The following is a 14,868-nucleotide window of genomic DNA, read 5'->3' on the forward strand; positions in this document are numbered from 1 at the left end:
AGCCTGCGGAGATCCTCCAGAATTTTGCCTCACGCCTCACAACATCTGCACTCTCTTGTGTCTTGACTGGGAAAACAAGCAGAACATGAAACAAGGGTTGCACAGTTCATATGTTTAATTCATGCTGTATTTCACAGATTGCTCATACTATTTCTCATATATGACAAAGCTGAAACACTTTCAAGATTTTATCAGACCAAAGAAAAAGATATCACAGAGCATTCTATAAAAATGTTGCAGCTACGTAGCTGCACGGTTCCTTCATCCCAACACTATTCATTTTACAACTACTGTATATGTCATTCCTTTTGGCAAGCTTGATATTTAATGGCTTCATGTGCAGTTATTATTTGGTCTTTTCATACAGTGTCCCATAATACTGGTGCTTTTCTATGCAACGTGTTTGTAGAATGATTATTTCTCCAAAGTTTTCAGACCCATCTATCGTGTCACTAACTTGCTGTACCTGAAGCATTGCAGAAATAAGTGTGCACAATGATAGTAACCAGGGATTTTATTTTACATGGTCCCGGCTTTGTAATTTTCACTCAATGAACAATCATGGATTATTCGGCAAAAGTGCAGAGTGTTGTAAATAATACTGTCAAGAGCAACCGTGTGTGATTTTTCACAAAACAGATAAATAGGTGCAGTGAGGGGGAAAAAAACATTAAAATAAGTTGATCATCTTTGTAATACCCTTAGTGGTCGAGAGGTAAATGCATTTGGTAATGATCACATTTAAAGGAAATTCTACTCTTAGTTGGCATAAGAGAGGCTGATATTGATACCAATGTGCCTGGGCCGGGTCTATGACATCAAGTCAGTTTGCATTTTCCTTTCTGAAGGGGGGGGGGTGTTGTAAATATATCGATTGGATGGGAATGGTCTTCATTGAACAAATAAGAAAATACTTTCCTATGGTGTAATCAGGGAACATAGATTTACAGTAAATAAGAACAAAGGTGTTGGAAACACTCGTCAAGTCAGGTATGATCTGTGGAAACAGAACCAATTAATAGGTTTGGTCAAAGTCTTCATCAGAACTGAATCTTCACAACAATGTGTCTTCGAGCAAAAAGCAGGGTGGCAAAACTATGGCATGCACAAAAACGTTTTTGGCACACAACATGGAATGCCCCCCCCAATCCTCTAAACTCCATCCACAATTAAAATGATACATAATGATTATCTTTACTGCCAAATGAAGCAGCAAATTATTTTTTTTTACAACCCAAAAGCAGTGAGATATTTTCACAGGAAATGTGTCTCATGCCGGCTTGGCACAGCTAGACAGCTGGAAGAAAATGTGGCATTGGAAGATATAGTTTGAAATCTTTGCACTCCCAGAACTGGTGTACACATCAGCATTTGGATAGTAAACAATGGGTGAGCTGGAATTAGCTTTGCTCTGCTTTTGCTTTCTTTTGTCGCTTGTGAGTGAACATGTGCTATCAACGGTAAATTCTGCATGTAGTTTCGTGCCTCCACAAATATTCATTTTTTTCACAATAATCTCAGATTAAAGTTACCATAGCAAGTAGGAGAATTTTTTTTTAGAAGATCTCTGTGAATTTGGATGCACACTTTCACAAAACTTTGCCACTCCTGACCTAAAATATTAACTCTCTTTCCACAGATGCTGCTTGACCTGTTGAGGTTTTCCAGTAATTTCCATTTCTATTTCACTTTTCTAGAATTTTTGTTTTGATTTTTTCACAAATGTAAGGCAATTGACAAAGGGACCAGAAATTGGAGTAAGTTTTTTGTTTACAAAGCGGATCATCATGCAATGGACTTCACTATCTGACCACAGGGAGAACATTCAAACCAAATATATAAGGGAGAAAATTTGCAGTGATGGGTTAGTGGTAAGGGACTAATTGGACTGCTTTTTCAAAGCAATAACACTGGGAAAATGGGCTAAGGGAGTCCACTGAAGTGTTCATTGGATTTCCTGTGCTATTCCTTACCCTGCAGTACACATTAGCAGAAAGAGCCAATGCTCTCCACTGCAGTGTATGGCCATTCTCAGTTTTTAAGCTGACTGGTAATGAGACAATACTTAAAACATGTACTAGGGAGCTGTTGTGTAACTGCAAACAGTCAAGGTAATTTGGGAGAGAGTGAAGGATAAAACATAGGAAAAAATATGAAAAAATTCTTTGAAATTGAAAGAAAAATATCTGGTATATCAATTAGATCCTGAGCATTATATTTTCTAATCAGCAAATAATATACCTCTATCTATTCCTATTATACATCATGGGGCACAAATTAAATAGATTATTTCTAACAAGTTAATATATCCATTAATTAAGTTAATAAATAAAAAAGTTAATAATTTAATGAATAAATAAATAAGTTGGGATGACATGGTAAACGTAGGATCCTCAAGACCATGTGCATCACACTTTATGTTGGCATAGCAAATACTGGCTGCTAAAGTTCTTCGGTAAGACTTCTGTAATAGATTTTGAATGTAAAACATCCTGAATTCTGAGTAAGTGACTAACATGGTGAGAAGACCTTGGGGAACAGTATTTGAGAAATTTGTTCCACAGTCATGAATTGTCAGCCAATTAGTCTTATTATTGTACAAGTAACTCAGAGAAACTTCAACATAATAAGCCAAGCGAATTGTAAAGTGAATTACAAGGAGAACACATGCTGGTCTTCCTTTCCTACAAATACTAATTTTGCGACTGAATTAGTTACCAAATAAAGTCTAAAATATATTATCACTCTTGCACCACCGAAATCATTTAATTAGATATAAATAATGTGTCCTCCATTATCAATCTGAAAGTTGTTCATTGATCCTTAAATCCACTAAGCACTTGTGGGTTGATTATAAATAACTGACTGGCAACTTCACTCTGAATTTTGGCTCCTGTATACATTCGTGCTCTGCTGGAGGTGCCATCTTAATGTCAAAAACAACATGTTTTCAGTTCCAAAAATGCTCACAAATTGGACATATATCTTATCTCCCTTCGTTACAGCAGAATTACTACTAAATAAACATATGCCTTTACATACTGTAGCACCATTTACTCTAAGATTTTACAGCCAGTGAAAAGCTTTGGAATCTCAGTCACTGTCACTACTTAAGAGAAGCTGAGGCCAATTTATCACACTAATAGCCCACAAAATGCAATTAAAAACTTTGTTAAATTGGAGTGGGTTCAGGATAAATATTGGCTAAAATGCTGACACAACTCCTGTACTCTTAAAATAGAATTCTAACTATCCATTTTTCAAGGTGAAATGGTGGAAGATGTCATAAAAATGACAGCATCTCCAACAATGTTGTTCTTCCTCTGTGCTGCATTGAAAAGATTAGCCTAGATTTTTGTGCTTAGATGTCTCCTTTGCATTTTAAATCTTATAGCTCAGAGGCAAGAGTTTTGAAAACAGAACCACAACACTGGCTCATACAATAACCACTGAATGCAGAAACAAATGGAAAGTAACTGATTCTTTGCCTGCTACATACATTAGGACTATAATAATAACAATGATAAATAAATAAAACAAGGATTTTGACAATAATTCACTATTTTACCAATAATCTTCAGCGCTGAAAATCAATCACAGAACAGTTTGATCACTGAAAGTTACAATGGATTACATTGCGATTAATCTTTAAGAGTAAGTCTGTGTTGAAAGATAAGGCGATGGACGAAATTTAAAGCAATGTTTCACCAGCTCTGGGTGCTATATTTCATGCCTTCATTGTACAATATACTTCAAGTAAACCAAAAATACCAAGGACAGTGAATAGATACCTTACCTACTAAATTACTGATTCCATTTATCTATTCACTGTGTCACTGAGAAACTTACTGAAACTTATCATGTGCTTGCTTTGAGAATTTTTTTGGTGATGCAAGTCTCATTTGGAATGTTTACAAGACAATTCTTTACAAAAGTCTGTTTTTGAGGACGAGGTGTGATCTTTTTCACTTCCCAATCCAAATGTTTTAATTTCCCTGCGTTTGACTAAATCCATTAGATTTCAAACACCGATTTTAGAGTTTTCTGACTTAAGTGCTCAAGGTGATATGCAGATGCACTGGTGATCCTAAAGACTCAACCTTATTATTGTTGAAAAAATGTTTTGTTGAAAACATTCTCTGGGTTTGCGTTGATTATCCCGATTGTTACAGAGAATTTAGGTTGGTCCACAATTGTTTCAGACTTCTTTTTTCCAGCAGTCTCAAATTGTTTCAATCAAACTGATGCTTCGTGGTAGTAAACAGGAGCACCTTGGAACCTGCAGGGAGGCCCATGGATTGCTGGTGAGAATGTAGGATGCAGATACAAGTTACAAGTACCAGTTCAAAGCAATAGAAGAGGTTGCTTCATGCAATGACTGTGACTTCATATCTTGACAACTACAACACAGGCTCCAGCTCGTCCAATGTTCAGAGATGCTGCCTGTTGGAAGAGAAACAGAGGTGATCAGTAATTGGCTTAAACTTTAATGCAACATATTTCAACAGTGTAAGTAAGTTTAGCATCTGGTGTGTATGTCTGTAAAACACAGAATGTCACACTTCCAAATATCAATCCTATTTGGATTTCCTGATGTTGATAACTTGTTCCCCTCAAGTCTAAGCGACAAGCTTCAAAATACTTGCCTCAATAACTCCTTGTGCAATTGGATCCTCAATTTCATCACTTGCAGATGTCAGTCAGTTTGAGTTGGCAACAACATCTCCTCCACAGTCTCCATCAGCACAAGTGCACCACAAAGCTGTGTGCTTAGCTGCCTGCTTTACTTGGTTTCCAATTATGACTGTGTGACTAAGCACAGCTCAATGCCATGTTCAAGTTTTCTGATGACAGTGCTGGCCTAGGATGACACAAGTGTGGTGGAATATAGGAGGGAAATTTAAAATCTGGCTGAGTGGTGCTACAACAACAACCTCTTACTTAATGTCAGCAAGACCAAGGAGCTGATTTTGACTTCAGGGGAAGAAACCAGAGGTCCATGTGCCAGTCCTCATCAGGGGATCAGAGGAGGAGATAGTCACCTATTTTGAATTCCTCCATGTTATCATTTCAGAGAACCTGCCCTGGGCCCACCATTGTAATTCAATTACAAAGAAAGCACAGTGCCTCTACTTACGTAGGAGTTTGTGAAGATTCCTCATGATATCTAAAACTTTGGCAAACTTCTATAGATGTGTGGTGGAGAGTATATTAATTGGCTGTATCACAGCCTGGTATGGAAACATAAATGCTTTTGAGTGGAAAATCCAACAAAAAAATTCATCATGGGCAAAGCCATTGAGTAGAACTACATCAAGTGTTGTTGCAAGAAATCAGTATCCATTATCAGGGAATGCAACGACACAGATCAAACTCTTTTCTCACTGCTGCCATCAGGAAAAAGGTACAGGAGCCTCAGAACTCATACCACGAGGTTCAGGAACAGTTACTACTCTACAACCATCAGGATCTTGAACCAGAGGGGATAACTTCACTTGTCCCATCACTGAAATGTTCCCACAACCTATGGATTCACTTTCAAGGACTCTTCATCTCATCTTCTCGATAATATTAACAAGACAAGAGAAAATCTACAGATACCGCAAATCAAAGTAAACCACATAAAATGCTGGAGGAACTCAGCAGGCCAGGCAGCATCTATGGAAAAGAGTACACAGTCAGCGTTTCGGGACAAAATCCTTCATCAGAAATGGCCTGCTGAGTTCCTCCAGCATTTTGTATGCATTACCTCGATATTTATTGCTTTTTTTAAATTATTATTATTTCTTCTTGTTTTTTGTATTTGCACAGTTTGTTGTCTTGTACACCCAGTTAGGTGCAGTTTTTCATTGATTCTGTTATGGTTATTGGATTTATTGAATACTCCTGTAAGAAAATGAATCTCAGGGCTGTATATGGTGGCATATATGTACCTTGATAATGAATGTACTTTGAACTTTTTTCTGCTCTTGTTATGTCATTATGCAACTGGGAGTTGGTTTGGTTTGTTTTTGGTCACATGCATGAAGATGCAGTGAAAAACATTTGTTTGTGTAAAATTACACTGAGGTAGTACAAAAGGGGAGAAAAAAACAAATATAAAATATAGTGACACACATAGAAGTTGCTGGTGAACGCAGCAGGCCAGGCAGCATCTCTAGGAAGAGGTACAGTCGACGTTTCGGGCCGAGACCCTTCATCACTGTACCTCTTCTTAGAGATGCTGCCTGGCCTGCAGTGCTCACAAGCAACGTTTATGTGTGTTGCTTGAAATTCCAGCATCTGCAGATTTCCTCGAGTTCGTGGTTTTAAAATAGTGACATCGTTCCAGAGAAAAAGCAGTATAGGTAGACAAATAAGGTGCAAGGCTCATGACGAGGTAGATTGAGAGATCAAAAGTTCATCTTATCATACACATGGTCTGTTCAATAGTTTTATAACGGGAGGATAGAAGCTGTCCTTAAACTTGGTGGCATGTGTTCTCAAGCCCAACAGGAAGGGGTAGAAAAGAGAATGACTATGATGAGAGGTATTCTTGATTATGTTGAATGCTTTCACAAGACAGTGGGGCATTTAGACAGAGTCCATGAATGAAAGGCTAGATTGCGTTGTGTTCATATCCCTTTGCAATAACTTGAGGATGGTCAACATGTTTTGTACAAAATCTCTCTGGGCAGCCACAGGAAATGTCCACTATCATTCCTAAATCTGCCACAGCACCAGAGGGATCTCTGCAAGTACTGTATTTGTATAGCAATGAGTTCATATACCTATCCCATATTATGTGGCATTCCATAAGTGCTACAAGTCATTAACTGCAGTCATGTGCCCAGAAAGGCAACCATTTATGATAAGGACCACTTCTTCAACAAAAGGATATGTTTTTGCTCCCTGAATATGTAGGTGATTGTGGCTCGCAGTTTTTTTTTCAGACAGTGAATGCCATGTTTCCAAGAATCACTCTTGGAGAGTCCAAACTACTGGATTTTTTCCATATTGTGATAGATGGTTCTCCTTGATGTATCTTGTGAGGAAGTGTAATGTATTTCTGATTACTGTCTCTTGTACCTGGAGACGTCCCAGTTCAGACAAAATATTATTAATCCTATTAAAATTTGCCATTTTTTCTCTGCAGAAGCTGTCTACTTCCATCATTTTCTATCTTTATTGAACTTATTTAGTATTAATTATGTTCAGTTAATATTATCCCCCACCCTCCTTCCTATGTGTGAAGTATTCAAGTCCAAATCTACGCCAAGATTGTGGTGCATTTCTGAGGCAAAGGCTTAGGCTGCCCACCTGGGAATCCTAGCAAGTGGCAGAGGACCTCAAGTAGTTGGCAGCCACTAGACTAGTCTTTGTAATGTATAGTTCTACTTCTTATAGAGCAATGACTCCCCTTAGCACTATGTATGACCTGTTGTCTACGCAAGCGTATTGATCTCTCTCTCTCTCTCTCTTACTGAAATGTGAATATGCTAGTTAAAGTCACCTCGCACGTGTATTTTTATTTATTCATAGTCATAGTCATAGTATATGCAGTTGCACAGACACAACAAATTGGCAATGTGGATGAAGATAAACGTCAGAGAAAATCACCAACTGCACCAACAGCTATGGGAGGAGACAGCTACCCAAGGGATAGGTGACTGCAGCATAGAGTTAAAGATACAACTAACAAGTTAAAGTGAAAACAATATGGCAATGGCTTTAGTCAGGAAAGTTGATGAAGTCAATAGTGCTAATGAAGACTGGGAGTCGTATATTGAGAGGGTTGAACTTTATTGTAAGGTGAACGACGTGGATAAGCCAAAGAAAGCCTTCATGCTTCTGAGCTTCACACATCAAAGTTGCTGGTGAACGCAGCAGGCCAGGCAGCATCTCTAGGAAGAAGTGCAGTCGACGTTTCAGGCCGAGACCCTTCGTCAGGACTAACTGAAGGAAGAGTGAGTAAGGGATTTGAAAGTTGGAGGGGGAGGGGGAGATGCAAAATGATAGGAGAAGACAGGAGGGGGAGATGCAAAATGATAGGAGAAGACAGGAGGGGGAGGGATAGAGCCAAGAGCTGGACAGGTGATAGGCAAAAGGGGATACGAGAGGATCATGGGACGGGAGGTCCAGGAAGAAAGACAAGGGGGGGGACCCAGAGGATGGGCAAGAGGTATATTCAGAGGGACAGAGGGAGAAAAAGGAGAGTGAGAGAAAGAATGTGTTGTTGCTCCAACCTGAGTGTGGCTTCATCTTTACAGTAGAGACGGCCGTGGATAGACATGTCAGAATGGGAATGGGATGTGGAATTAAAATGTGTGGCCACTGGGAGATCCTGCTTTCTCTGGCGGACAGAGCGTAGCTGTTCAGCAAAGCAGTCTTCCAGTCTGCGTCAGGTCTCGCCAATATATAAAAGGCCACACTCAGGTTGGAGGAACAACACCTTATATTCCGTCTGGGTAGCCTCCAACCTGATGGCATGAACATCGACTTCTCTAACTTCCGCTAAGGCCCCACCTCCCCCTCGTACCCCATCTGTTACTTATTTTTATGCACACATTCTTTCTCTCACTCTCCTTTTTCTCCCTCTGTCCCTCTGAATATACCTCTTGCCCATCCTCTGGGTCCCCCCCACCTTGTCTTTCTTCCCGGACCTCCTGTCCCATGATCCTCTCGTATCCCCTTTTGCCTATCACCTGTCCAGCTCTTGGCTCTATCCCTCCCCCTCCTGTCTTCTCCTATCATTTTGGATCTCCCCCTCCCCCTCCAATTTTCAAATTCCTTACTCACTCTTCCTTCAGTTAGTCCTGACAAAGGGTCTCGGCCTGAAACGTCGACTGCACCTCTTCCTACAGATGCTGCCTGGCCTGCTGCGTTCACCAGCAACTTTGATGTGTGTTGCTTGAATTTCCAGCATCTGCAGAATTCCTGTTGTATGCTTCTTAGCTTAATGGGTGCTAGGATGTACAGTCTCTTATGCAACTTAGTAACCCCTAAAAAGTCAGTAAGCAAGATGTTGAACAAAATTGTTACAATTTTACAAAATCACTTGAGCCCTAAACCGCTGGGAAAATCTGGAAGATTTAGATTTTACAAAAGGAACCAGTCAAAGAATGACAACATTTCTGAATACATTTAGGAAATGCGCAAACTTTTCCAATTCTGTGAATTTAGAGATGGACTTTCTGATGCATTAAGGGGCAGGCTTATGTGTAGCATGTTTAGTCAAAGAACTCAGAAGAGGCTCTTTTCCGAAAGAAACCTAACCTTAGAATAGGCAATATTGTTTGAGTCTGCAGCATAGGATGCAGCAGAACTACAAAAAAGGAGGTTAAAATGTGAAATGCATAAAATGTTCCTGAATGGTGCAACAACCCCAGAAATATTATAAATGTGGCAAACCCTAATATGATGCAAATGACTGTTGGCTCAAAGAAAAAGTTTGCAGAAGGTGTTGCAGACAAGGTCACATAGAGAGACTGTGCAAGGCAGACAAAAGGCACAACCGAGAGAAAAGTCTCAGTCACAAAACCAAGCAAATGCATAAAGTAAGAGAATGTGAATTAGAATCAGACAACACAGTGTCTGACAAAGGTCAGTGGTCATGCTTAGAACTGCATGGTATTACTGAAGCAGATCACAAAATCATATGAATCACAATAGATGTGTCTGGTGTAAAATTGAAAATGGAACTGGACACAGCGTCAGCTTTGTCTAAATTTCAGAGGCTGACAAAAACAGACTGTTTTCTAAGCTACCATTAGAGAAGACCTCAGTGATGCTAAAGACCTACGCAGGGCAAAAAGTGTCTTCCAAATGCAAACTGAAAGTGAATATGACATATGGAGGCCAAGCACAGCAGTTAAAGCTTTATGTATTGAAACGTGGAGGGCCAGCACTTTTCAGACGTGAATGGCTGAGAAAAATCCAACTAGACTGGCACTCAGTCAAAGCTCTCAATGTGGTATCAATAGGCAACTGCAGCCCAAATGATGGCACTAACCAGAGACTGGCACAGCTGCTTAATACTAATGAGAGAGTGTTAGAGAAAGGTATTGGTAAACTCAAAGGCACGAAGGCTAGAATTGTACTGGATAAGGCAGCAACACCAAGATTCCACAGCGCTTGTCTCCTGCCTTCTGAACTACATTCTAAAGTTGGTGCTAAACTTCAGAGCTCAGAGGCATCTAGAATTCTCTTCAAGGTTGAGAGGAGCAATTAGGCCATGCCCATTGTCTTGGTGACCAATAAAGGGAAGGCCAGAGCTATTTGCATATGTGGGGATTTCAAAGCGAGCATCAACCCGGCGCTGCGTACTGGGGAATATCCCCTGCCATGAATAGAAAACCTTTTTGCATCTTTGGCAAGAGGGGTGAGGTTTTCAAAGATTTACTTGTCACAAGCCTATCTGCAAATTGAGATTCAGGAGCCAAGCAGGAAGTTCTTCACAGTCAACACTCACAAGGGACTGTTCCAGTATAATCGCCTTGCCTTTGGTGTTCCAGTTCCAGCAATTTGGCAAAGAGCAATGGACTAAGTGTTCCAAGATATCCAAGGAACACAATGTTACCTTGATGACCTCATCATGAATGGCAGGAATGATGAAGAGCACACCCTGAACTTTGTTAAAAAGCTTACCAGGCTGAGTGAGTATGGTCTGCGTAGAGAGAGAGAAATATGAGTTTTTCAAGAAATAAATCTCATATTATGAATATGTCATTGACAAGCATGGCTTACATAAGTCACAAAAGAAGATTCAAGCAGGCACCCAAACCGGAAAATGTGTCACAGCTCAGGTCATACTTGGGTCTTGTAAACTACCACCACTCGTTTCTCCAAAACATTGCTACAGTGCCGCATCCAATGAACATACAGTTGCAAACTGGACACAGACAGAAAGATCTAAAAGAGCTTTCAAAGAAACAAAGAGACTTATAACATCAGATGAACTGCTCACACATTATGACCCATCGTTGCCGATCAGACTGGGGTGTGCCATCAGTCCCCTTTTGGAATTGGAGCCATTTTGTCACATATTATGAAAGATGGATCTGAATGCCCAATTGGTTTTCCTTTAAGATCACTGAAGAGCACAGAACACAACTACGCATAGATCAACCAAGAGACCCTTCCTCTAGTATGGGGAATATAGAAGTTCCACCACTACTCCTACAGACAAAGGTTTATGCTGGTGACAGATCAGCAGCCGCTTGTGTCCATTTTCAATCCCATGAAGGGATCTCCATTGATGACAGCCACCCAGTTACAACGTTGGGCACTTTTCCTAGGAGCTCACTCTTATGACAAGGGTATCAGACAACACAGCAATGCTGACAGCTCGTCACCTCTTCCACCACTGGCAACTGAAGAAGAAAAGTCTTCATACTGCGACCGAGCAGAAGTACTCCACACAGCATTGGTGGACCAGTTGCCAGTAACAAATTCTGAAATCTAAAGGGAAACAAGGAATAGAAACATAGAAACATAGAAAATAGGTGCAGGAGTAGGCCATTCGGCCCTTCGAGCCTGCACCGCCATTTATTATGATCATGGCTGATCATCCAACTCAGAACCCCACCTCAGCCTTCCCTCCATACCCCCTGACCCCCGTAGCCACAAGGGCCATATCTAACTCCCTCTTAAATATAGCCAATGAACTGGCCTCAACTGTTTCCTGTGGCAGAGAATTCCACAGATTCACCACTCTCTGTGTGAAGAAGTTTTTCCTAATCTTGGTCCTAAAAGGCTTCCCCTCTATCCTCAAACGGTGGCCCCTCGTTCTGGACTTCCCCAACATCGGGAACAATCTTCCTGCATCTAGCCTGTCCAATCCCTTTAGGATCTTATACGTTTCAATCAGATCCCCCCTCAATCTTCTAAATTCCAACGAGTACAAGCCCAGTTCATCCAGTCTTTCTTCATATGAAAGTCCTGCCATCCCAGGAATCAATCTGGTGAACCTTCTTTGTACTCCCTCTATGGCAAAGATGTCTTTCCTCAGATTAGGGGACCAAAACTGCACACAGTTTTGTGCACACATCCACATCCACTGGTTCTCCCCTATCCACTCTACTAGTTACATCCTCAAAAAATTCTATGAGATTCGTCAGACATGATTTTCCTTTCACAAATCCATGCTGACTTTGTCCGATCATTTCACCGCTTTCCAAATGTGCTGTTATCACATCCTTGATAACTGACTCCAGCAGTTTCCCCACCACCGATGTTAGGCTAACCGGTCTATAATTCCCCAGTTTCTCTGTCCCTCCTTTTTTAAAAAGTGGGGTTACCTGGCATTGCCAAAAGTCTAAGAAATCACCATGCAAGGAGTGCACCAGCTCATGGCAACCCTATGTTTCCAGAGTTCTCGGTGAGAGCAGACCAACTGTCATTATGCCAAAGAATGCTGATGTGTGCGTCACGTGTTGTGGTTCCCTCTAAACTGCACAGAAAGTGTTAGAAAATCTACGTGAAGGACACATGGGTACAGTGAAGATGAAGAATCTCACCTGGAGCTATACGTGGTGGCCAGGAATAGATAAACAGATTGAAGACTTGGCCAAAAATTGTTCGGGATGTCAAAAAGTTCTAAATGCAGCTCCACAGGCACCGTTATACCCATGGGAGTGGCCATTTTCACCATGACAAAGAGTACATTTTGACTTTGCTGGGCCATTCATGGACTCCATGTTTCTGATTGCTATGAAGCAGCTGGAGATTATATCAACGAAGCTATCTCTGCCTCAGGACAACCTTTGCCAGAAATGGCTTGCCAGAACAAATTTTGAGTGACAACGGACCAGAATACTCATCAGAAGAATTCAGACACAAAATGCTGGAGGAACTCAGCAGGCAGCATCGATAGAAAAGAGTACAGTTGACGTTTCAGGTCAAGACCCTTCATCAGGATTGGAGAAAAAAAGATGTGAAGTCAGAGTAAGATGTTTGAGGGAGGAGAGGAAGAAACTCAAAGTGGTAGGTCTTTCCCCCCTGCCTCACTTACTCTGACTCCATTTTTTTTCTCCATTCCTGATAAAGGGTCTTGGCCGAAAACATAGACTATGCTCTTTTCTAGTATAAAAGCTGGCCTGCTGATTTCCTCCAGCATTTTATGTGTGTTGCTTGGATTGCCAGCATCTGCAGGTTTTTTGTTCTTGTTTGTCAGAAGAATTCAAACTGTTCATGAAGAAAAATGGCATCAGACATTTCAAGTCAGCTCCTCACCACCCAGCAGTGAATGGGTCAGCTGAAAGGTTTATCCAAAGCTTCAAGGAGTCCATTAAAGTGATGGACAAGGAGGACGTTTCTCTACAGCACAAGGTGGACAACTTCCTTTTTGTGTATTGGAACTCTGTTCATGCGATAACAAATCAAACAAGCGCACAGTAGTTCACGAGCAAGAATCGCAGATCTCACATAGAAACCAGACCTACGGAGGAAAGTGCAGAATGAACAGTTCAACCAGTTGCAAAGTGATTCAGCAAGGAGCTTCAGGATTAGACAGGAAGTCCTAGTGCATGGTTACCAAGAAGACAAATGGACACCTGCTAGGACAGTTACAAGAACTGCAGCACCGATGTACACAGTGAATGTTGGAGTTCATACATGGAGACACCATATCGACTAGATACCAGATGCTCAACCAAAGTATACACCTGAGTAGACAGCATCCAACAAGACAGATGCATTACAACTACCAGACTTGCCTCTCAATGATGATCATGACAATAACAGCAATATGGCACTAGCAACTGAGAATGTTGTCTTTGGCAAGACAACTACCAAACCTGATGCCACCTCACAGGTCCAGAGACATTTTCTTGAAAGAAACAGAGCAATACCCAAAAGACTGAACCTTTAAAACTGTGAAGTTAGTTATGGATTGTTACTGTGAAAACATGTTTACTTGAATACATTTATGAAAGAGACATTGAATGTTTTGTACATATACAGTTTTATGTTACATTAATCTAAAAAGGAAGGAAGTGTAACATAGAAACATAGAAACATAGAAAATAGGTGCTGGAGGAGGCCATTCGGCCCTTCGAGCCTGCACCGCCATTTATTATGATCATGGCTGATCATCCAACTCAGAACCCCGCCCCAGCCTTCCCTCCATACCCCTTGACCCCTGTAGCCACAAGGGCCATATCTAACTCCCTCTTAAATATAGCCAATGAACTGGCCTCAACTGTTTCCTGTGGCAGAGAATTCCACAGATTCACCACTCTCTGTGTGAAGAAGTTTTTCCTAATCTCGGTCCTAAAAGGCTTCCCCTTTATCCTCAAACTGTGACCCCTCGTTCTGGACTTCCCCAACATCGGGAACAATTTTCCTGCATCTAGCCTGTCCAATCCCTTTAGGATTTTATACGTTTCAATCAGATCCCCCCTCAATCTTCTAAATTCCAACGAGTACAAGCCCAGTTCATCCAGTCTTTCTTCATATGAAAGTCCTGCCATCCCAGGAATCAATCTGGTGAACCTTCTTTGTACTCCCTCTATGGCAAGGATGTCTTTCCTCAGATTAGGGGAGCAAAACTGCACACAATACTCCAGGTGTAGTCTCACCAAGGTCTTGTACAACTGCAGTAGTACCTCCCTGCTCCTGTACTCGAATCCTCTCGCTATAAATGCCAGCATACCATTCGCCTTTTTCACCGCCTGCTGTACCTGCATGCCCACTTTCAATGACTGGTGTATAATGACACCCAGGTCTCGTTGCACCTCCCCTTTTCCTAATCGGCCACCATTCAGATAATAATCTGTTTTCCTATTTTTGCCACCAAAGTGGATAACTTCACATTTATCCACATTAAATTGCATCTGCCATGAATTTGCCCACTCACCCAACCTATCCAAGTCACTCTGCATCCTCTTA

The 14,868-nt window shown here is 41.1% G+C and overlaps 1 protein-coding gene across 1 annotated transcript in view; it reads right to left on the reverse strand.

Moving 5' to 3' along the window:
• Positions 1-3,590: 3,590 nt before the first annotated feature.
• LOC134346195 (kelch-like protein 1) overlaps positions 3,591-14,868 on the reverse strand; it is a 462,134-nt gene continuing 450,856 nt past the window's right edge. The window contains exon 11 of the mRNA XM_063047509.1: positions 3,591-4,443. Coding sequence (XP_062903579.1) covers positions 4,387-4,443 — 57 coding nt within the window. The 3' untranslated portion in view covers positions 3,591-4,386. The remainder of the gene's footprint in view (positions 4,444-14,868) is intronic.

The sequence above is a fragment of the Mobula hypostoma genome, chromosome 5 (assembly GCF_963921235.1).
Source record: "Mobula hypostoma chromosome 5, sMobHyp1.1, whole genome shotgun sequence".
NCBI classification, from domain to species: domain Eukaryota; kingdom Metazoa; phylum Chordata; class Chondrichthyes; order Myliobatiformes; family Myliobatidae; genus Mobula; species Mobula hypostoma.